Source organism: Phoca vitulina, unplaced genomic scaffold, assembly GCF_004348235.1.
Source record: "Phoca vitulina isolate PV1807 unplaced genomic scaffold, GSC_HSeal_1.0 scaffold5, whole genome shotgun sequence".
In the NCBI taxonomy this organism is placed as follows: Eukaryota; Metazoa; Chordata; class Mammalia; order Carnivora; family Phocidae; genus Phoca; species Phoca vitulina.
In genome coordinates, this window is record NW_022589708.1 from 12350501 (window position 1) to 12371939 (window position 21439).

The window sequence follows — 21439 nt, forward strand, 5'->3', positions numbered from 1 at the left end:
AGGATCGGTAGAGCTTGTCTCTTGTACCCCCTCAGGTTTTGTCCTTCATTCATGCTTCTCCATCTTGAGTAACTTGCCCCTTCACACCACGCCGAGAAGATACAAAACGCAGGCTCCGTGCGCGCAGGGCTGTCTGCCCGGTGCCTGTGGCTACCAGAGCAGTCTGTACTTGGCGGTGCTAAGTAAACGATGACCGAATGAAGGATTTGGTGCACAGGTGGAAGGAACAGCATTTGCCTCACAGCTACTAAAAGTCACCTGCACCCCACGCCCAGAGTTCCTGATTCAGTAGATCAGGGATGGGGACTGGGAATTTGCGTTTGTCTCAAGTTCCAGGTGATGCTGACGCTGCATCTCCGGACCCCACTTTGAGAATCACTAGCCTAGAACAAGAGTGGCTTTACAGTGGCTCAGGATGCCAGGCTTCACGAGCTCAACAGAAATAACACCCCACAGAGACAACTGTGGTCAAAACCGGCTATCACAAGCTTCACCTTTCCACCCGTGGCTTCTCTGGTGGCAGGCTAACAACTATGAACAACACGCCTCTGACTCCCGCCGGGCGAGCGTTCTCCTCTCAGTCTGGGCTGCATTGCTCTCCCTGATGGAGTCCCTTTACCTGCAGCCCCCAGGCCTCCAGGTAACCTCACCGGCTGCCCCGTGTGTATCCAGTAAGCCATCACCTGAAGAGGTTTCTCCTCCTCCAGCCCTGGGAAGAAAGCCCGAGAAGGGTGGTGTCCAGCTGCCTCTGGGGAAGCTGCCTGGCTAGAGGGCTTCTCCCCGCACACCAGTCTTCCAGCGGGCGTGTGGGGGGCGAGGGGGCATTGCTAAGATGCAGAAGGCCACAGAGGCAGAGGGATGCGTGAACAAGATGTGGTGCGCACACGGCCGAGTGTCAATCCGCCTCCGAGGGGCAGGACGTTCTGGCGTCTGCGCCAGCGTGGATGGATCTTGCAGACGTTAGAACAGGAAAAGGAGCACTGCTTGATTGCACCGATCTGAGGTCCTGGAGCCCTCAAATTCGTGGAGAAGCAAAGTAGGATGGTGGTGGCCGGGGGGCCAGGGGAGGGAGAACAGAGAGGAAGTGTTCCGTGGGCACAGAGGTGTGGCGGCTGCACGGCGATGGGAAGGCACCCAGTGCCATTCACTGTACACTTAGCAGTGACAGTGTACGTTTTACGTGTACTTGACCATGATTTTAAAAAATAGAAACTCCCTCCATTTTCCATTGTCATGTTCCCTCTCAGTATTTGCAAAGCGCAACCCCTCGAGTCAGACAGGGGAACAGAAGAATGATCAGGAGATAATGACTGTATTATTATTTTTGTTCCCGTTATTCGTAAAGCAAGGTGAGGTAGAGTCTTCCAGAAACGCTCTGGCTGGTTCACACCCTAGGGAAGGCCCCCCACGCACGCGCGGGCACGCATACAGCTGACCAGCTTCCACCCAGTTTCGCTTCCTCAGCACAGAAGTGGTGCTTTCCCAGCCCAGTGGTTTCCAACGTGGGGTCCCTGGAGCTGCTGCAGCATCGCCTTAGAACCGGTTAGAAATGCAGATTCTCGGGCCCCGCCCTGACCTGCCGAGCCAGCACATCTGGGGGGAGGCCGGGGAACCTGCATTTTAACAACCCCCCCCCCCCCCCCACCACCACCACCACCAGCGGCCAGGTGGGCGCTCACGTTGGGGCGTCTCTAGCCCAGGTCCCTGGCCGCTGTTCCTGCCCCCGGCGCTGGGCCCGCCCCCAAGGGCCTGGGGCGGGACGGGGGAGCCCCCGGGCTGGCCCCAGACGGCTGGCCCCCAGCTGGGGCTCAAGGGGCGCTCACCTCTGCTCCCGCTGGGCCCCCGCCTCCGAGGGTGGAGCCGGGCCGCCCCGCCCGCACACCTCCAGCTGCACAGGTGGTGGGCAGGGCCTGCAAACAAAATTATAAGAGCAACACCTTAAAAAAAAAAAAGGCCTCTCTTCTGGACTCCCCGCTCGCCAGTCGCCGGGAGCCCTCGGAGCCGCCACCATGGGTAGGTCGCGCGGCCGGGCTGGCGCGGGGTCGCCGGGGAGGGGGGGGGGACGGGGGTGCGGGGGCTGCGCGCTGGGGCCGCTGCCAAGGGGGCGCCGCGGGGCTCGACCGGGCTGCGACGCTGGTCCCCGCTGTCCCTGGCGGCCCGCGGACTTGCGCGCGGAGCCGGGAGGGCTGGAGCCGCCGACAGGCGCACGTCGCCGGGACGGGAGCGACCAGGGGTCAGGAGAACCGGGTCCCGCGGGCTCCGGGGAAGTCACCGGCTCCGATCTCGGTCTCCGCTGGGGGGGCGGAGAGCCCGACGCGGCCAGACTGAGAGGTGGCAGGAATCAATGGCGTCACCTTGACCTGGCCTCCTGTTGGGAATCCTCGGTCCTCGTGTTCCCAGCCTGTGGGCTGGGAGTGGGCTTGAAGCTGGCCGGTGTCGCGCACGTGATGGCAGGGCCCCCAAACCTCCATCCATCTGGTGGGCGCTCAGTGGCTGCCTTGGCACCTCCCTTGCCGGTGGCCTGGCCAGGTGACCCCGCAGCTCGGGTGGGAGCCCTGCCTGGCCCCCCGGGAATTGGAGGCCCTTGGTGGCCCTTATCACCCTGCCACTGTCCTCAAGCTTCAAGAGAAGGCACCCAAGGAGAGTAGCTGGTCCTCCACTGGCATGGAGCGTCCGCAGAACTTCTAGGAAAGGACTTAATCCTGCCTGCTTCAGAATAGACCATGGGGGAGCGAATGCAGAAGCAGAGAGCAGAGCCCATCATCCCAGCCCTCTTCTCCCTTAAAGATGGGGAAGGCAAGTCAAGTGACTCCCCCAAAGTCACGCCCTGGATGAGCCCAGGCAGGCACAAGATGGCCCCATGGCGGAGAGAACCAGGTCTGACTTTGGCCTGCTTGCGCTTCTGTTCCCCGCTACCCCCTACTACCTCTAGGATTTTGCGTCAGTAAATTAAACTCTTTGGGCTTCGACTTCCTCAGCCATTAGAAGTATCCGTACCAGCCTCCGTGGTTGTGTCAGGGTGTGTACGCGTGTAGAACCTGGTGTGCCCCACTGTGACAAGCTCGAATGTCTCACTGTACTGCGATACGTCATGGTTCACACTCGGGACTTCTAGCTGTGGCCACCTGTGCCTTTTCCAGAAAGATGCTACAGCCTCCCTCGGAGATGGAGGTTGTCAGCAGTGTGTGCTTTGCAGGCAGGCAAACTCCTGGGCTGGAGTTCTGCATCCTTACCTCACACATCATTTGCTTGTCACTCCGTGTGACTTCTCTGGGAGGGGCTCGGAGTATTTATTTGATCTTTAGATACTAAATACCTGAGGAGCATCTGTGCTAGGTTTGGACTTTCCTAAAGTATTTCCAATCAGGCTAGCTGTCAACAGCCTGATTATTGATGAGTGAACACAGTTAGTTTCTGAAGTGTAGTCCTAAATGAATTGATTCTTTTCAGTTTGCAAATTGGTCCTTCAGTGGTTGCTTTTTTTTTTTTTTTTTAGGATTTTATTTATTTATTTGTCAGAGAGAGCACAAGCAGGGAGAGTGGCAGGCAGAGCGGGCAGAGGGAGAAATAGGCTCCCTGCTGAGCAAGGAGCCTGATGCAGGACTAGATCCCAGGTCCCTGGGATCATGACCTGAGTCAAAGGCAGACACTTAACCAACTGAGCCACCCAGGTGTCCCTTTTTTTTTTCAACTGAGATTGGCATAGCATGTGAGTAGCAATATATCCACATACCAGTTTTATGTTACTTAAGTCCTACAGTTTCAATATCTAAGTTTAGGTAGTAAATAAAACAAATTATTTTTTAAAGAATTTTTTTTAAGATTTTATTTATTTATTTGACAGAGAGAGGGACGCAGCGATAGAGGGAACACAAGCAGGGGGAGTAGGAGAGGGAGAAGCAGGCTTCCTGCTGAGCAGGGAGCCCGATGCAGGGCTCGATCTCAGGACCCTGGGATCATGACCTGAGCCGAAGGCAGACCCTTAACGACTGAGCCACCCAGGTGCCCCTAAAAGGTTTTTTAAATAAAAGGTAGTAGTAACTTCTCCTCTTGAGAACAGAACAGATCTTTGGCACTCAGATGGTGCCAAAATTGCTTTGGATCCCCTCATGACTGAAGAAGGAACACCTGGGATGCTCGGTGAACATGTCAGGGGGGAAAGAAGCCAGGCAACGGGTCTTAGAGACATGTTTGCTTTGAGCTGATTTTATCCCATGTGAAACTGGAACTAATTTTTCACACCGGGTTCTTTTGCTGGCCCTGGGAATGGGGAGCAGAAGTTGGGATGGAATAGGAAAGTGAGAGATGCAGTAAGAGTCAGAACTATACCATTTATTAGACTCAGTAACACAGCAACAAGAATCCACAAGAATAAACTGAATGAAAAGTTGCTTTGGGCATTTCGATGCATAGCTAAACCTGGCTGCAGTGTCCAGTTAGAATCATGAACTGCAAACCCTTTGCTTTAAAGAGGGTTTGGCAAGCTTTTCCTGTAAAGGGCCAGATAGTAAATATTTCCAGCTTTGGGAGGTAGCATAGCATCTGGCAACACTCAACTCTGCCCTTGTGGTGCAAAATATATAAACACATGGGCAGAACTGTATTCCAATAGGACTTTATGTACGGGCACAGAAATTTGAATTCTATGTAATTTTCATGTGTCACGAAATAGTTTTTAAAAATTGTTCTTCAGTCATTGAAAAACATGGAAACCAGTCTTAGCTCGTGAGCCATAGAAAAGCAGGTGGTGAGCTGGACTTGGCCCGTGAACCATCGTTCGCCTAGTCTTGCTTTAAAGTCTGGGTGTGCTTATCAGAGTCAGGGATGGAGAGGACGCTGCCTTCCCAAGAGCTGTCTTGTGGAGTTAGGTTTCCGAATGGCAGAGAACCTCTCAGGTGAGGCTTTTGTGGGGCTAGGGATGCTTTTGCTGAAGATTTCAAATATTCACTCTTTCTCCCTTCACCCCATTTCCCTCCTTTACCCAGAGCTGAGCAAGAGTCTGCACTAAAGTTGCTGCTCTTGGAAATTACTTCCCGTATTTCACTTTGAAAATGAAGTATGAAGAGGCTTCAGGTTCTATGAAACGAGCTCCTGCCTCCTTCTGGCAGAGCCTCCAGGCTGTTTTGAGGAATTCATTCACTTAATGAAGGATAGTTGATTATATTCCTGTCCCCCCACCTCTCAGCCTCCTGCTGGCCTTGTGGGATTCTGATGGGTTTTTCCAGTCAGCTTCCTGCCTGAGCATAAAATGCTGGGCTGGTTTTGAAGGTGCCACAAACCTGGTCGCTTAAAAGTTCTTCCACCTTCTTGCTTCTTTCTAGAAGTTCTTGGGTAAACCAAAGACTGGAGCTGAAGTCCCAGGGGAGCTAGCAACCTGCTATAAGCTATAAGTGTGTAACTAGAAGCTGGAGCCGCTCAGAAGGGGGCCTTGGGCAGCTGACACTTGGGGGAATCGTGGGCCCCTCAGACAGCAGGAGGAGAGAACTTCTGACCCGGGGATCTTTCAGGCTGACATGTCTGTAGGTCAGTGGTCTTCAGTCTTTAGTGTACATCAGGATCACCAAAGTGAAGGCTAATTCCAACACAATGCTGGGCTCCACCCCTCGCGTCTCTGCTTCAGTGGGTCTGGGGCAGCACTCAAGGATCAGCATCTACACAAGTTCCCAGGTCCTGCTGCTGCTGGTCCCAAGACGCCACGTGGAGAACCACTGCTGTGAATGACTCTAAATGACAAGCTCTGTTTTTCTCAACCTGCACCCATGCCCAAATATTGCTGCTGTGCCCCCCAGATGAGATCGTGGCAGTAAGATCTAGTGCAACCTAGCCCCTGGCTGGTCCGTGATGATCAACTTTGCAGTAAATTAGTAGCTAGAATTTGAAAATTAACTTGTGCAGGCTAAGAATGTAGGGTAGGAAAGAGCAGGAGTGATGAATCCATGTGGTCCAGCTATGGCTGCCGGGGTGGGGGGGGGGGGGGGGTAAGCCTAAATCACTGATTGACACAGGTATTTATTTACCATCCATCTTGAAGAAACTTATATCCTCAGGGAGCAGGACCACAAACCCATAAACAACACTTTTCCACACTGAGGGATAGTCGAGGTAAATAAAGTACCATTGGCTTTATGGTGTCTTGTGAAAGCTGGAGGATGCGCCGTCTTCATGCTGAATTTTTACCTCATCCTTCACACCTGTACAAAATGTCCTGGGTGGAATTATTCCAGGTTTGATTTATTTGGATTTTTTTGATTAATACTTTTCCTGCTGCCCTTTGAGTTACTGAAGAACAGGGAGCACATGAGGAATCTCTCAACTGGCTAGTTCACCAGTGAGAGGGACAGCAGTCTTTTCCAGGGTAGAGCTGCATACGAAGGGGGGGTGGGGACAGACCACCCAGCCAGCCGCGCTCATACCTCTCCGGGCTATGGCAGGTCTCAGACACAACTGCATCTCGATCCTATCCCTGGCAGGAGAGAAAGTGGGTTGGTGTCCCAGGTGAGCTGATGAAGGATATAAAAACAAGGGTGGACTCTGAGGAACATTTCACATTCTTCCGTGATGATAGTAAAAGAATAAGAGCAGTGTTATCTGCAAACGAATGCTAACCACTGACTCAGAATCCGAGGGTTGCAACATAAAGAACCCAGGAACCTCTGTTTTGTAACTCGTCTCTTGGTTTCAGAGCCCAGGAATGTATCACTGAGGAACCTGGACAGTGGGGCCATCTCATGGGGTTGCTGTGAAGGGGGCCAGGTCAGACAGGCCATGCGGTGCCTCTGCTTGCCGCCGAGCCTCAAAACAAGGGCAGCTACCCTCTGCAGGTGGCACAGAGTTAAAGGACAGTCTCAGCAGCTAGAAAGTGGCCCCAAAGGGAAGGGATAGCATCTTCCACAAACTTCCTGGAGAATGAGGAAGACCTAGTTCCTCTGAGCCTGGACACCAGCCAGGGCCCCCCACGGGGCTCCTGAAAGGAGCCTGTCATTGAAGAGGGTGTAGAGCCATCCAGTTGTTGTGTGGGGAGCGTGTGAAACTGAGCACATACCCAAAGGAAACTTTGGTTCAAGAATCAGACTTAATACTGGAAAATTCACAAAATGTACTCACATAAGAAGACCCATTGAAAAGCTCACAGACTAAGCATTTGAACTTCTACAGTCTGCCTCAAGAGGCAAGATTTTATTGTAAGCTCTATCAGGACATATTAGAAGGTACACTTGAGATGTTTTTGGAAGAACAAACCTTTTTTCCCAACGTGTCAAAACACGTCAGCTCACGTGGTGTACAAGTTTCCTGTGGTTGCTGTAACAAAAGTATCACAAACTGATCGTTTAAAACAGCAGAAATGTAGTCTCACAGTTCTGGAGGCTGGAAGTCCAAAATCAAGGTGCCTGCAGGGCCATGCGCTTCCTGAAGGCTGTAGAAAATCTCCATCTCTTAGCTTTGGTGTCACCAGCAGACCTTGGCATTCTTTGGCTTAGAGATGGGTCACTCCAGTCTCTGTCTTCATCATCAGGTGATCATTTCCCCCACCGTGTGTCTTCACACCACCTCCCCTCTGTGCAGCTCTGTCTTCATATGGCTGTCTTCTCATAAGAACACTAGGTGTGTGGGGTTAGGGACCCACCCTTCTCCAACATGGCCTCACCCCAACTCATTACATCTGCAAAGACCCCGTTTTCAAAGAAGGTCACAATCTGAGATTCTAGGAAGGACATGAGTTTTGGGGGCCACTATTCAACCCAGTACACGTGGTAATAGAAAATGTTCTTCTGAAAGATGTATGTCACTTATATATGACTTTAGGCAGGAAGTATTCTTAGTGTGTAAAGAGGACGCCACTGTGGCTTGCATCTTCAGCTGAGGTGCTACAGGTAATGACTAGTAGCTTCCCCCAGAGAGACGGATGGATTTTTGGGTATAGGACTAGTCAGTTCTAAACAGCCATCTATTGGGGCGCCTGGGTGGCTCAGTTAGTTAAGCGTCTCTTAATTTCAGCTCCAGTTATGATCTCAGGGTCATGAGATTGAGCCCCACTTTGGGCTCCACCTTCAGTGGGGAGTCTGCTTCCCTCTCTCTCTCTCTCCCTCTGCCCCTCCCCTCACTCCTCTCTCTCTCTCTAATAAATGAATAAATCTTTAAAATACACATATCTTACCATTCCAGAAATTTCTTAGAGATATTCTTGTGATAGGAATAAAGCCATGTACAGCCTAAATATCAACTGGGGGGAAAAATGTGCTGTAGATCCTAACTTTACACTTACTGTGATCATAAGCATTTTTTTCCAGTCATGATCTAACATCTAAGCGCAAAACAAAAACAAAAACAAAAACAAAAAAACTTTGTGTCTAAAATTTAGGATCTCAAATTAATAAATAATAAAATTTAGGATCTCTAACTTAATGGCCTCCAAAACAAACCCCCAAAAGACCGGGAGGTTGGTTCCTTTCGATTTGGTGACACTTGCGTGCCTTTGGCATCGTTCTCATCTATGACGACACAGTATTTCAGGGCTGATGCGACGGACTTGTTTCTGTTGCCTGTTCGGGGTGCACAGTTTGCTGCTGTTTCCCATGCTCCCCTCTCTTGCTTCCTTCTAGAGCCTGCTGGGGGCGGGGGTGTAGGTCTGTCTTACCGCTAGCTTGCGAATAGATCATTTACTGACTCTCAGCAGGAGAGCGCTGAAAGCAAGACTCCCTCTAAGTTCAGAACAAAGGCTGTTCTTCCAGAAGAAAAGAATGCCCAGGTGTGGATAAAGGACGTCACCGGTGGAACAAGGGTCACCTTCCTGATACACAGGAAATGCTTTCAGCTGAGTGACTGACCCTGCCCATACCTGAGGCAGAACTTAGGCTTGGCCCTGGGCCCATTCTGTTTTGCATAAGAGCTTACTACATATTAACTCTGCGGCACCCTCTGGCCTGGCCCACTTTCCCTGCAATTGAGAAGTAAACAATCTCTGAGCATATCCAAAGGCAGGTGGCTCCTGGGACCTGGAGGGATCATTTCTTACTGAAGGAGAATGGGAATGGCCCTCAGCGATGCATGTCTGTAATTCTGGAAACAAGATGCTAAAAGTCACGGGTTATTTATAAACCCATCAGAGGTGGCCACTATGGGCCTCTGAAGCCTCGGATTTTAGACAGTCCTGTGTAGAAATCTTTTTTAAAAGATAGGAGGCTATCTGTAACCTACAGCAATGGGCCGGGCACCACAAATGCTCTCTGACTGTCATGGGTTTAATTGTGTCCCCCTCCCAAATTCATAAGCTGAAGTCCTAACCCCTGGAACCTCGGAATGTGACCTTATTTGGAGATAGGGCCTTCACAGATGTAATTCGTTCAGATGAGGTCATCCTGGAGTAGGGGGGCCCCCAGTCCAATACGACCAGTGTCCTTATACCAAGGGGACATTTGGATGCAGGCACACACGCAGGGAGAAGACTGTGTGAGGATGGAAACAGAGGTCTGGGTAATGCTATCAAGAGCCAGAGAACGGCTAGGGTGGCCAGTAACCCCCAGAAGCTGGGGAGTGGCCGGAACAGATTCTCCCTCGCAGCCTCAGAAGGAGCCCTCCCGGCTGACGCATTGGTCTCGGCCCCCGGCCTCCTGACCGTGGGAGGATACGTCTCCGTCGTTTAAAGCTACTCTGTACCGTAAGCTAGCGCCCAGACCCAGGGCTGCCTCCCTCAGTCCTGACCGCGGGGTCCCCAGGCTGAGGGAGGAGGTGTCGGAGGCCTGGCCACTGGCTGGATAAAGATACGAGGCTGGGTGTCACTCACTCAGCGAAGGCAGACCGGCCGGGGGGAGCCAGCTCCCAGCGGTCCTGGTCCCACAACAAGGGGGTGACACAGTTGTGAGCCAGATACAGCTAAGTGATTTTATACTCTGTATCTGTCTGCTCAGCAGCTGGGCTCGCGCCTCTGGCCAGTGTGGCCTATATGGATACGGGGTCACCAGCGCCCCCAGAATGATCTGGTCCCCGCGGTGGCACCATGCCAAAGTCACTTAATAAGACCTACACGATCCCATTAGCCCTGGTTTCCCTGTGTTGTTAAAGTAGCTTCATGCAATTAGGGTTCAGCTGACGTTCCTAGTTCTCAAAGGACCGATAACTCATTTGCTTTCCACAGGGGTAACTTGGTTAAACCCCTTGACATTCTGAAAACCTTATACCAGTGTGTTCTGGTGATGGAGCTGTTTGCTGATGGGTCAGTGGAAAAGTAGACTGTCCCTTAGTGGGGAAGATAGTATTTGTGGAAAAGTGGCTATTTCTATTAAAAAACAACAACAACAAAACACCCAATAGAAGGATGGGCAGGGCACTGGCCACAGACATCAGGAGGTACCCGGCGTGAGGGCCCGTGGGGCTGGAATGTGGCCCGTGCCTCGTTGCCAAGCAGGGCGTCCAGCCAGGGACACCTTTTCTTGTTGGACGCACACCGCTGTCCGCCGGTCAAGCCATACCTCCCGGGGCAGCATCCAGCTTAAATGATCACAGTCCTCCACGCGCAGAGAAGGGCCATACGGGCCAGCAGGGGCCCTGAGGGCGGGAAACGTGGCGACAGAGCCAAGTAAGAAAAATAACGATCAGGTCGGCCAAGAAACAGCCTCAAGACGGGCCACTCCAGAAACAGGGGCCGGGATGACAGGTGCAACACTTGTCCCAAAGCTGACCTGACGACTGTCCAGGACCAGCCCATTTAAGGAAAGAAGAGTGCTCCTCACTTCCTAATCAAAGCTAATCGGTTTTTGGAAAAAACCAATCAAACCAAGTGTGCCACACAAGGCACTCAGCCCCTGCCTGTCTCCCCCCACCCCATGCCTCCTGTCACCTCACCTCAGGTCAACCACAGTTAGCTGGGTGCGTATCCTGCTGGGCTCTTTTTGAAGTGGCGCACACTCGATTTCCTCGCCGAAAAGGGGGGAGGGATCCTATGCTATGTGAGGCTCTGTGACATTGGCTCAGAAGTCAGAACAATGGCCCTCTGTCAGGGCAGTTATAAAAAGACTAAAGAAATCTAAAAGGGGGCGCCTGGGTGGCTCAGTCAGTTAAGCGTCTGCCTTTGGCTCAGGTCATGGGATCGAGTCCTGCATTGGGCTCCCTGCTCAGTGGGGCATCTGCTTCTCCCTCTCCCTCTACCCCTCCCCCTGCTCTCTCTCTCTCTCTCTCACTCGCTCACTCTCTCTCAAATAAATAAATAAAATCTTAAAAAGAGAGAGAGAGAAATATAAAAGGAGGAGAGAGTTTCTGGGAGGCCAAGGGGAGGGGTGAAGTGCTAAATCCTAATGGTGCTGGGATGCTCTGAAGGAGCCTGTTGCCGAGAGAGAATTAGGAGTCGTGGGGCTTGACCACTGGGGTGGAGGAAGATGGAAGTCAGATCCTGGAGGGCTTGTTATGCTGTGCTGAGCAGAAGGTCTGACCTTACACGTAGCAGAGAGCCAGGCAGGTTCGAGAGCCATCCTGAATGGCTCCATCTGGGGAAGCTCAGGTCCGCTGCAGTGAACGGGAGACGGGAAAGGTGGAGACAAGGCATCTACTTGTCTCAGTCATCCCGGTGCACAATGAACAGAGTCAGAGTCATATCAGAGGAGCTGATCACCTGGCCTGGAGCCACCACTTAGGGTGCACACCTTCACACCGGACCCTTTCCTTGACTGCTCCCCTGCATCGCTCTGGAGCGACAAGGGGCTCCCAGACTGTAGAGCGTCAGCACTAGGCGGGCTTGATCACATGCAGACGGCCGGGCCTTACACGGGGAGTTTCTGATTCGGTAGGTCTGGGATGGACCTGAGAGGGCACATTTCTGATGGTTCCCAGGAGCTGCTGCTGCTGGGCCAGAGACCACACTTTGAGAACCACTGCAGTGGGGAATTAAACACGATCGTGAAACCCCTACAACCGCATGCACGCAGCACACTGGAGTGCTGCCCATTCAAAAAGTAGCGTAATTGAAAATGAGTGCTTGTCCCTGTGGCTTGTGTTTAAGAAGATTGGCTTTCTTCTGTCCACAACTTGCTAATCCCCGTGGCCTAATTTCCTAGGACGATGTCATAAGGACCTTCTTGTTTTGACTGTGAGCAACCCTAGAGGGGACTGCCTCTACTTTGAGAGCCCCTCTCAGCCCTGCCAGGGATCCCCCGTCACAAATTCTTGCCCATATTTTCATCTTAAATCAGCCCGTTCCATACATCCGTCTGCACTCCCCAGCCGTCTTCATGGGATGCAGCGAAGAGCAAAGTTCGTTTCATTCCTGCAGATCTGATCTTACTAACCAACTTGCAAAGATGGTGTCAGCATCTCTAGGTGAAGGAATGGCGGGCCAGAGGTTAAGTGCTTTGAATCTTTAAAGCCACATGATTAGGAAGGGTGTCCCAAGCAAAGGCTCAACCTCCTGCTCCCCACGGCCCATGCCCTTCCACCTAAAAGAATCCAGGGTTGATCAACTTAACTCATTTTCCTCCTGGTTTATGAAACCATTTTCAGACCGCCTCATTCCTTGTAGCGGCCCGGGGAGGCATCATCGGCACTTTACAGGTGGCTCACGGAGAGTAACCTGCAGAAGTTAGCAGAGCAAGTAAAGATTCTGCCAGATCCCATTTAACAGGCATGGGATTGGACTCCTGAACCCACAGGTAGAAAATGTAGCTAAGGGAAAAAATTATTTAAAAAAGAGCACTTTGCGGGCAAATTAAAGTTGCTGGAGGTTTGAGTCTTAGTTGATGTGAACAGTGAGTGAGCGATAAAGACCTACATGTACAGAGCTTGAGGCAAATCCTTTTTTTTATTTCCTATTGCCCTTCTTGCACACTACCACAAACTTAGGAACTTAAAATGACACGAATTTATTATCTCGCGGTTCTGGAGGTCAAAAGTCTGCATGGGTCTCACTGAGCTAAAATCCAGGTGTCGGCAGGGCTGTGTTCCTTCTGGAGGCTGTAGGGGACAATCCGGTTCCGTCTTTTCCAGCTTCGGGAGGCTGCCACATTCCTTGGCTCATGTTGGCCTCCTAGAAATCACTATCACTCCAACCTCTGTTTCCTTCTTCACATCTCCTCTGACTCTTTTAAGGACCCATGTGATTACACTGGGGCCACCACACAGTCCAGGATAAACTCCCCATCTCACGGTCTTTAACTTAATCACATCTGCAGAGTCCCCTGGCCATGGAAGGTAACACATCCAGAAGTTCCAGGTGTTAGGACATGGACATCTTGGAGACCACTGTTTCTGCCTGCCATGCCATACAGTCCTAAATGCAATACATAGCTCACTCCCTCAATTTCACTCTTGGTGATGATGGGGAGGAGTTTCCTCTCTGCCTAAAGGTAAGAACTGCTCAGACAGCAGCAGATTCTTCATTCCTTCCAACTTCCCAAGTCCAAGTCCTAGAAATGCACTCTTCACGCCCATCATGATGCTGAGAGAATTCTTAATTTCTAGGTCATGAACCATTACAGTTAGAATTTCCACCCCTAAATGGTTCAAAATATGGAATATGCTTTGTTAGATAGTAGGAAATACCTTAATGAAGAGATTTCATTAAGTAGTGGGAAATTATTAATAGACTGTCTTTCTTGGTTTTGCCTGCTCTCCCTCCAAGTCAGTAATCACAGAAAGGTATAATGTACACTTACTTTATTAAATTCTTTAGCCAAAAGAAAGACAAAAGGGCCTGCTAGGCCTAGAGTAACAACAGGAGCCAAGGTTGACTCTGTACCCAACACTGGCACGCCTGATTCTAAGCTGCTTTATTTACTCCGATCAGTAGTTACATCCAAGTGACCCATGGCTGGTGCTAGGACCGAGGACCACTCAACTGTGCTGATTAGATTTACTGTCAGGATACGGACGTATAAGGCTCAACATGCACGCCCCTTGAGCTTTCTCAGAGAGCGATCCTGTTGACACAGATGGGAGATAAGAAATGCTGACTGCAATATGCATCCACCAAATAGCTCTGAATTCTGCAGCAGAAGAGGTTAGCGACCTCTGCCCCGCCATAATCAAAGTTGCTCTTTGGAACGCGCACCTTTCTGAAAATAACAAGCTTCCTGGGTGATGGCCAGGTACTAAATCTCGGATTTTCTCCTGGGTGAGCGTAGGGATCTCATTTTCCATTACGTAGTTCTGAGTGTGATGGTTGTTGTAACAAGACCGAAGCTCTCTTTTCTGTAACCGTTTATGTTTGAAGTAAACAAAATCTTTACCATTATTATTTGGCAAACAATAGGTGCTAAACAGTATTTTTCAAAAAAAATGATAGGTGTGGGGCACCTGGGTGGCTCCGTCAGTTAAATGACCTACTCTTGGTTTCGGCTCGGGTCATGATCTCTGGGTCCTGGGATTGAGCCCCACATTGGACTCCGCGCTCAGTGGGGAGTTGGCTTGAGGATTCTCTCCCTCTGCCCCTCCCCTCACTATCTCTCTCTCTTTCTCTCTTTCTCAAATAAATAAATAAATCTTTAAAAAATATTATAGGTGCTACCCTGGCCGGATGAAATCTTTTCTGAGAAACCACATGGAAGGAACAGTTGCAGTGAAGCTCTGGGCTGTCTCTGTTGGGTTTGGGTCTTTGGCCCGCCCCCCTGCTTTTCTGTCAAGGCCAATGGCAAGGACCGGTCTGAACCCGGTGCAGGCGGTGCTCAGCTTGCTTTGTCTGGTCTTTGGGAGACAGTAGTGAGACCACATTATCTGAAGCGAAAGCTGGCAGCGCATCGTGCGGCCCTGCTGTTTCCTCTAGAAGACAGGGCACCTCCGCAATGAAACGGGCTGCAGATACCACCACCAGGCTCGTTTGGGGGCAGTTCTTCAGAAGCAGGTGTTCCTGGCTGGGTCTTTTATTCCACTGGAGAGTAGCAGGCCCCAGTCTGCCGATGAAAGCTGGCTTGTGGGCTGCACCGGGCATGGGCCCATCTGGACACAGAAGGCACCCTCAGGGTAGGAGTGGTTATTCACACACACACACACACACACACACACACACACACACAATTTAGAAAAGGCTGGGGGAGGGGTGCAGGAAGTCACAAATGTCAGTGCAGGTGCCCAGAGTAGTGGCCACCACAGGAAGTGGTTCAAAACTGACCAAAACCAGGAAGGAGAGTTGTGTGAGGAGGGCCTACCTCGGAGGAGCCGCGACTGTCCCTTGGATGCAGCAGTCTGAGGGGACCCTTGGGGAAGGAGGCAGGGAAAGGAATACCCTGACCTTCTGGTGTCCCACCAGGGCTCCCCACTGGCCAAACTCGGTGGGGGGCATCGGGAGGACAGGGAGACAGTGAGGAGATGCACGCGGGGCAGCCTCATGGGCAGAAGGAGGCTAGAGCCAGGATCCGAACGTTGGACTGGACGACGGATACGACCCGTCCTTTGGAATACTTGTTCGTTCAACAAACCTTTCATTTCCACCCCGTGAAAAGCCCCGTGTGAGGTGCCGAGGACTCTGAGGAAGCGGCGTCTTCCCTGAGTGAGGCACCAGCCTGGGCTGGGGGCTTCGCCCTCGGAACTGTTACAACAGTCCTGTGAGGGGCATGGCGTTGTCCCCCGCTGACAGGTGGGCCGTCCGGAGGGAAGCTGGGCCCACCCCTGGTCACAGCCGGAAAGCAGCATGTCTGCCCCCAGGCCCACATGCTTCACCTGTTGCCTCTCAGAGCAGCCCCTTCCCACCAGGAAGTCTGACTGGGGAGAAAACCAGGCTATTTGTGTGGAGGAATCTCCTTCCAGAACTTTACAGATGGCAAGAGTGGGGCCTGGAGCCCCGGGAGGCCAGGACAGGTTATTTCCCACCTTAGGACAAGGACTGAAATAGCACCACTGCTCTGGAGAGGGCAAAAGTGAGTGTGTGGTGTGAGGCCGGGGGCCATGCCGGGCTGGGGAAGTGCCCATGCCCACAGCACAGCGTGACCAGCCCACGAGGGGGGTGGCTGGGGGCCTCGACCACCACAGGGGTCTGGGCCAAGCGCAGTTCCTCAGGCAGACTTGCGGTTTTGTTTCATGTGGGCTGGGGCTCAGGGCCGGCACATAATGAGCATATGAGGTGACAGGCCAGCTTCTGTGTTCGCTCCCTGCTCTGGACGGCGGGCACAGAGTGTCTCTGCGGTGCTCGGGGGCCGGGGAAGTAATAAAACCTACTTACGGAGATCAGTCAGGCAACTGGACATCACAGCCTGTGGGTGGTTCTCGGGGGCAGGGGGCCCCTGAACCGGCGGGGACATCACTGTGGGACCTGTGAGAAATGCAGACTCAAGGGGCCACCCCCCCACCTGCAGAGGGAGCAACTATGGGCGTGGGGTTCGGCAACCTGCTCTCTCAAGCCCTCCAGTGATTCTGAGGCACACTGAGGCTTGAGGACCATTCTTTGGGGTCACTGATTCGTAATAGAGGCAGGGAGCGCTCAAGGGTTCCCCCAAAACAAAGGACTCTAAGATCTGGGCAGTGGGGGGTGGGCGCAGCATATGACAGGCACTGGTGACTACAGGGCAGCCCTTTGGGGCAGGGAGCTGTGCCTCGAGACAGGGTATGGGTCAGCTCTTGTCAAAATTCAGGCGAGACCAGAGCAGGGGCTGGGCCGGGGGGCATGAAGGGTACGCCTAGGATCCAGAAGGTCGAGTCAACGGCCCTTGGTTTGCATTGGCTCACGTGGATGCTCACCTTGTTTCTTCTTGCTCTTCTAATTCCCTCTTCTGACAAGAAGGCCCTGCTCGGCGGTACGTACTGGAACAGACGTTGGGGATGGGGAGACGGATACTCCTAGAGGGAGGCAGACATATGGGGCACTGCACTGCGGGAGCTCAGGGAGGCAGCCAGGGCTCTGGGAAGGTCATGCCGCGGCAAGGCTGACGACGGTGTAGGAAGGGGCCGGGGCATTCCTGACACGGGAGTTACGCACGGTCGTGTGCATTAAGGACTCCGGATGGGCGCCCAGAATAGCTGGGAATCGCGGGAGCCCTCTGTGCGTGGGGAAGGGGCTGGAAGGAAGGCCGTCACAGGTAAGGGGAAAGGTGGGTGAATCCTGTGGTAGGCATCCTGCAGCATTTCATATTTCCCTCACCAAACACCACTGACCTCGTGAGATCGTAAAGGGCATGCAAAAATGTTTGGATTTCCTCCTGTGGGCAATGAGCAGCCTTTGAAGTGTTTTAAGGAGGAAATGGTTTTGCCACCATTCTCGGAGCCTCTGACTCTCAATTCTGACCGCAATGAGAATGGCCTGAGGAGCTAATTAAAAGAAAATCTGATGCCAGGCCCCACTCACCAGAGCGGGCTAGAAGTTTCTGGACAGCACATCTGTCTGCCCTGAGAAGTGAGAGGGTCTGAGTGTGGGCTCAGCAAAAAGTATTTTAATTACTTGACTTTAATAGTGGCGTTTTGGTTTTCTTTCAGGAATGTCCAAGTCATGGGTGAGTATCCTTTTTTCTTCTCTACATAGCTTCATTTGGCAAACTTCAGGCTGTTCTGCTCCTAAACGTTCACAGCTGTGCTTCCTTCACTTACCAGATGTCTGTCATACGCGTCAATCAGTGCAGGGACAGTCCTGAGCTTCTGTGGGAAATTTTTTCTCTTGAGGAAATGCTAGTGTCCAGCCCTTCTCAAACAAATGAGAAAACTGGATGCTTTATTTCATTGTTGTCTCTGTGTGGCGTGTAAGGGAATAAAAAACTTTGAACTCTAGATTCCATGTCTGGATAGTCAGTGACAAGTTACTAAATATACACCAGCTACTCTTCATGCCATTAACATTCATTTGTGAACGTGGGCCAGCGAGGAGCATGTTTCACTCCTACACTGTTTCCTTTTGTCAGAATTGCTTTGGCTATCCCTTGAGCATCTTCTTCATCGTGGTCAATGAGTTCTGTGAAAGATTCTCCTACTATGGAATGAGAGGTAATGATTTTCACCCTCCTCCCCTTGAGTGAAGAGCCTGAGTTACCACAGCTCCTAACTTTGTCTCCCTTCCCTCCCCCACTTGCCCTCTGCAAAAAGCACTCCTGATTCTGTACTTCAGCCGGTTCCTTGGATGGGACGATAATCTGTCCACGGCCATCTACCACACGTTTGTGGCTCTCTGCTACCTGACACCAATTCTGGGCGCATTGATCGCTGACTCCTGGCTGGGAAAGTTCAAGTGAGTGTTTACAGCTTCCTTGTGAAGAAATAAGCCCAAAAGTAATGATAAGCTTTGTGGTTTGGAATGATGGACGGTGGGAACAAGGAATCAAGGCCCATCAAACTCTTAGGAGAGCCTGCTAGGCCCTGTTTCGGCTCAGATCCTATCCCCAGAGTCTAGCACGGTGCCTGGCATTGAGCAGTGAGAATGCAGGTAGCACTGGTAAGTTTTTTCCTTCCTCCAAACAGTGATAACCTCTTTGTCTCTTCTTGAAATAGTAGCAGGGATACTGTCCATCATTAATCATGTGTGAGGCACAGAGTTAAAGTCTAGAGAACACAAAAGCTCCCTGATGTATGTGCCCACTGCTGGTAGGCTCGTACTGCTCGCTGGACAGAGAGGACGTGGGCCGCTCACCCAGTTCCATAGGAACAGCTTCAGGAGTGTTACCCAGTAGACAGTCATCCAGAAGTCCCTAGGACTTAATGAGCAAGGAAGTGGAGGTTCTTCTGGGGCCAAATTCATGGACTATCTCAAAAGAATTCAGTTCAATACAAAAATAACCAATGGCCCACTGCTGGCCAAATATTGTTACCAGGCACAAGATAAGTCTCTCTTACTGTTTAATCATAGATGTTCTCACTTCGCAGTCAGGTAGAAGAAAACATTGAGTTTTTCAAGTAGTTCAAAGGTGAAAGAGACCTTTCCTCCTTCCCCTGGCTCTAGCCAATTTGCTCTACACTTGCTGGCCGGGCAACAAATCCTCCAACAGGCTGCCGTTCTGAGAGTTACCAACCTGACTCAAGTTTGAGGAACAAGTATACGCATGACTGGGCTGTTGCATTTTGAAGCAGGAGGCCTTTCTGTGGGAGAGGAGGAAGTGGACGGCTCTCGTGCAATTAACTTGGACTCTCTTAACCCCTTTCAACACAGGACAATTGTGTCGCTCTCCATTGTCTACACCATTGGACAGGTGGTCACTGCAGTGAGCTCAATTACTGACCTCACAGACTTCAACCATGATGGAACCCCCAACAACCTTTCCGTGCATGTGTGAGTTAACCCTACCTGCTGCCCTACCCCACCCAGCCACTGGTTGCTTCCGTGGTGCTCAAATGTTTCATCTTTTTCCTTGAACTTCACCATAAGGGTAAGGAGGGCTTTCCTTCCTCATCAGTAGGGAGAAAGCTGTTTAGTTGACTAAGAGTTGGGTCTTCGTATGTTGCCATCCTCGTAGTTGTCCAGAGTCACTGCTCTTGCTGTCTTGGGCACATCTCAACCTGAGGCACGGTCAGTGCACGGAATACTTGTGTTAATCTTGATCTTCCCTAGAGGGACATAACTCCCACGGACCTTGATCCCTAATTGTGCCAGGTTTCCTCAAGACTCGGTACCTTTGGTTGTCTTCTGGTACCATACTTCCGCTTATTTCTCAGTAATTCGGTTTTGTAAGTATTTGGTCCAGCCCTATTGTTCTGAGTTCTTGATAGAAAGTGCTACAGACAAGTGCTCCTCTGTGAGATTAATTTCCCATCACTACAGGGCCCAATAGACAACTTATAAAGATTTATTTTGTTTCCTGTGCTGGTGCCTCAGTTTCTTGATCTATGAGTAAACCATCTTATGGGTTGGGAAAATAGTCACTGAAATTCAAATTAGTCTCTGCAGTTCCTGCGTTTCTGGTTTGTTAGTCAATCCGATTGCTGTTTAGACCAGGTCCCTTGTGGCAGCACATGTGGTGCCCATAGGGCACTGTGTTGGTGGAAGGGAGTGGCTCTATGCCCAGGTCAGCAGCTCAGATCCAAAGTCTGATGCCCAACTACCCACAGAGGAGCCCTAAGACGCAGGCCGCTCACCTTCCCCGTGCCTCCGGTTTCTCTTCTACAATATCAGTTAAGAACAGGGACTTTGGAGCCAGGCTAAGTGGGTTCAAATGCTGACTGTGCCCTTTGCTAGCTGTGTGACCTTGAGCAAATTTCTTAACCTCCGTGCTCAGGTCTTCTCATTTTTACTACTGCCTACCTCGGGTGGGACTGTTGTAGTCCGGGTACGGCACCTACAACGTGGCCTGGCAAGTGAGAAGTGCTCAAGAAAGCTTAGCTACTTAGTTTATTTCATGGAGTTCATATTACAGCATGCCTACAACTCTCACAAGAGTGCAGGGAGTATCATCCAATTGGCCGTGTTCAGGTGTCGTTTAAAATGCTTAGAGTGAAAAACAAAATAAAAACAAAACAAAACGAAACAAAAAAAATGCTTGGAGTGACAGCACTAAGCACAAGTTCTATTAAGAGGCAAAGTGAAAAGAAGGGCCATATGCACCCCAATGTTCATAGCAGCAATGTCCGCAATAGCCAAACTGTGGAAAGAGCCGAGATGTCAACAGATGAATAGATAAAGAAGATTGGTCCATATATACAATGGAATATTACACAGCCATCAGAAAGGATGAATACCCAACTTTTACATCAACATGGTTGGGACTGGAGGAGATTATGCTAAGTGAAATAAGTCAAGCAGAGAAAGTCAATTATCATATGGTTTCACTTATTTGTGGAACATAAGGAATAGCATGGAGGACATTAGGAGAAGGAAGGGAAAAATGAAGGGGGGGAATCAGAGGGAATCGGAGGGAGAGACGAACCATGAGAGACGATGGACTCTGAGAAACAAACTGAGGGTTCTAGAGGGAGGGGGATGGGGGGATGGGTTAGCCCGGTGATAGGTATTAAGGAGGGCATGTACTGCATGGAGCACTGGGTGTTATACGAAAACAATGGATCATGGATCACCACATCAAAAACTAATGATGTATGGTGACTAACATACATAATAAAATAAAAAATTTTAAAAATTTTAAAAAAAGAGGCAAAGGAAAGAGGCTTCAGCCAGTTAACCCAAGAAAGACGAGCATGATATTTTCAAGGATCCTTTCTGTGTGCAGTATCTTCCTTGACTTTATCTGTTCCATAAAATATTTTTTAGCATTTTAAAGCCATATTTACAAACAGGAAGATATGGAATAAACACATACATAACCTAGAATTTGCAGTGCCCTCTATAAATCTAACAAAATGATAAAATGAAAGTTGGTAAATTCTATGAGTGATTTTTTTTTTCCAATTCAGGAGGTAAAATACTTACAGATAGCTTAGAAAATACAAATTAAAGTATCTAACCCTTGGGACACCTGGGTGGCTCAGTCGGTTAAGCATCTGCTTTCGGCTCAGGTCATGATCCCAGGGTCCTTGGATCGAGCCCCACGTCGTGCTCCCTGCTCAGTGGGGAGTCTGCTTCTCCCTCTTCCTCTGCTGCCCCCCCTGCTTGACTCTC

At 50.9% G+C, this 21439-nt stretch overlaps 1 protein-coding gene across 1 annotated transcript in view; it reads left to right on the forward strand.

Annotated features, from left to right (window-relative positions):
- The first annotated feature begins 1794 nt into the window (after positions 1-1794).
- SLC15A1 (solute carrier family 15 member 1) overlaps positions 1795-21439 on the forward strand; it is a 49581-nt gene continuing 29936 nt past the window's right edge. Inside the window, exons 1-5 of the mRNA XM_032402720.1 lie at positions 1795-2013; positions 17383-17399; positions 17802-17883; positions 17983-18124; positions 19040-19159. Coding sequence (XP_032258611.1) covers positions 2010-2013; positions 17383-17399; positions 17802-17883; positions 17983-18124; positions 19040-19159 — 365 coding nt within the window. The 5' untranslated portion in view covers positions 1795-2009. The remainder of the gene's footprint in view (positions 2014-17382; positions 17400-17801; positions 17884-17982; positions 18125-19039; positions 19160-21439) is intronic.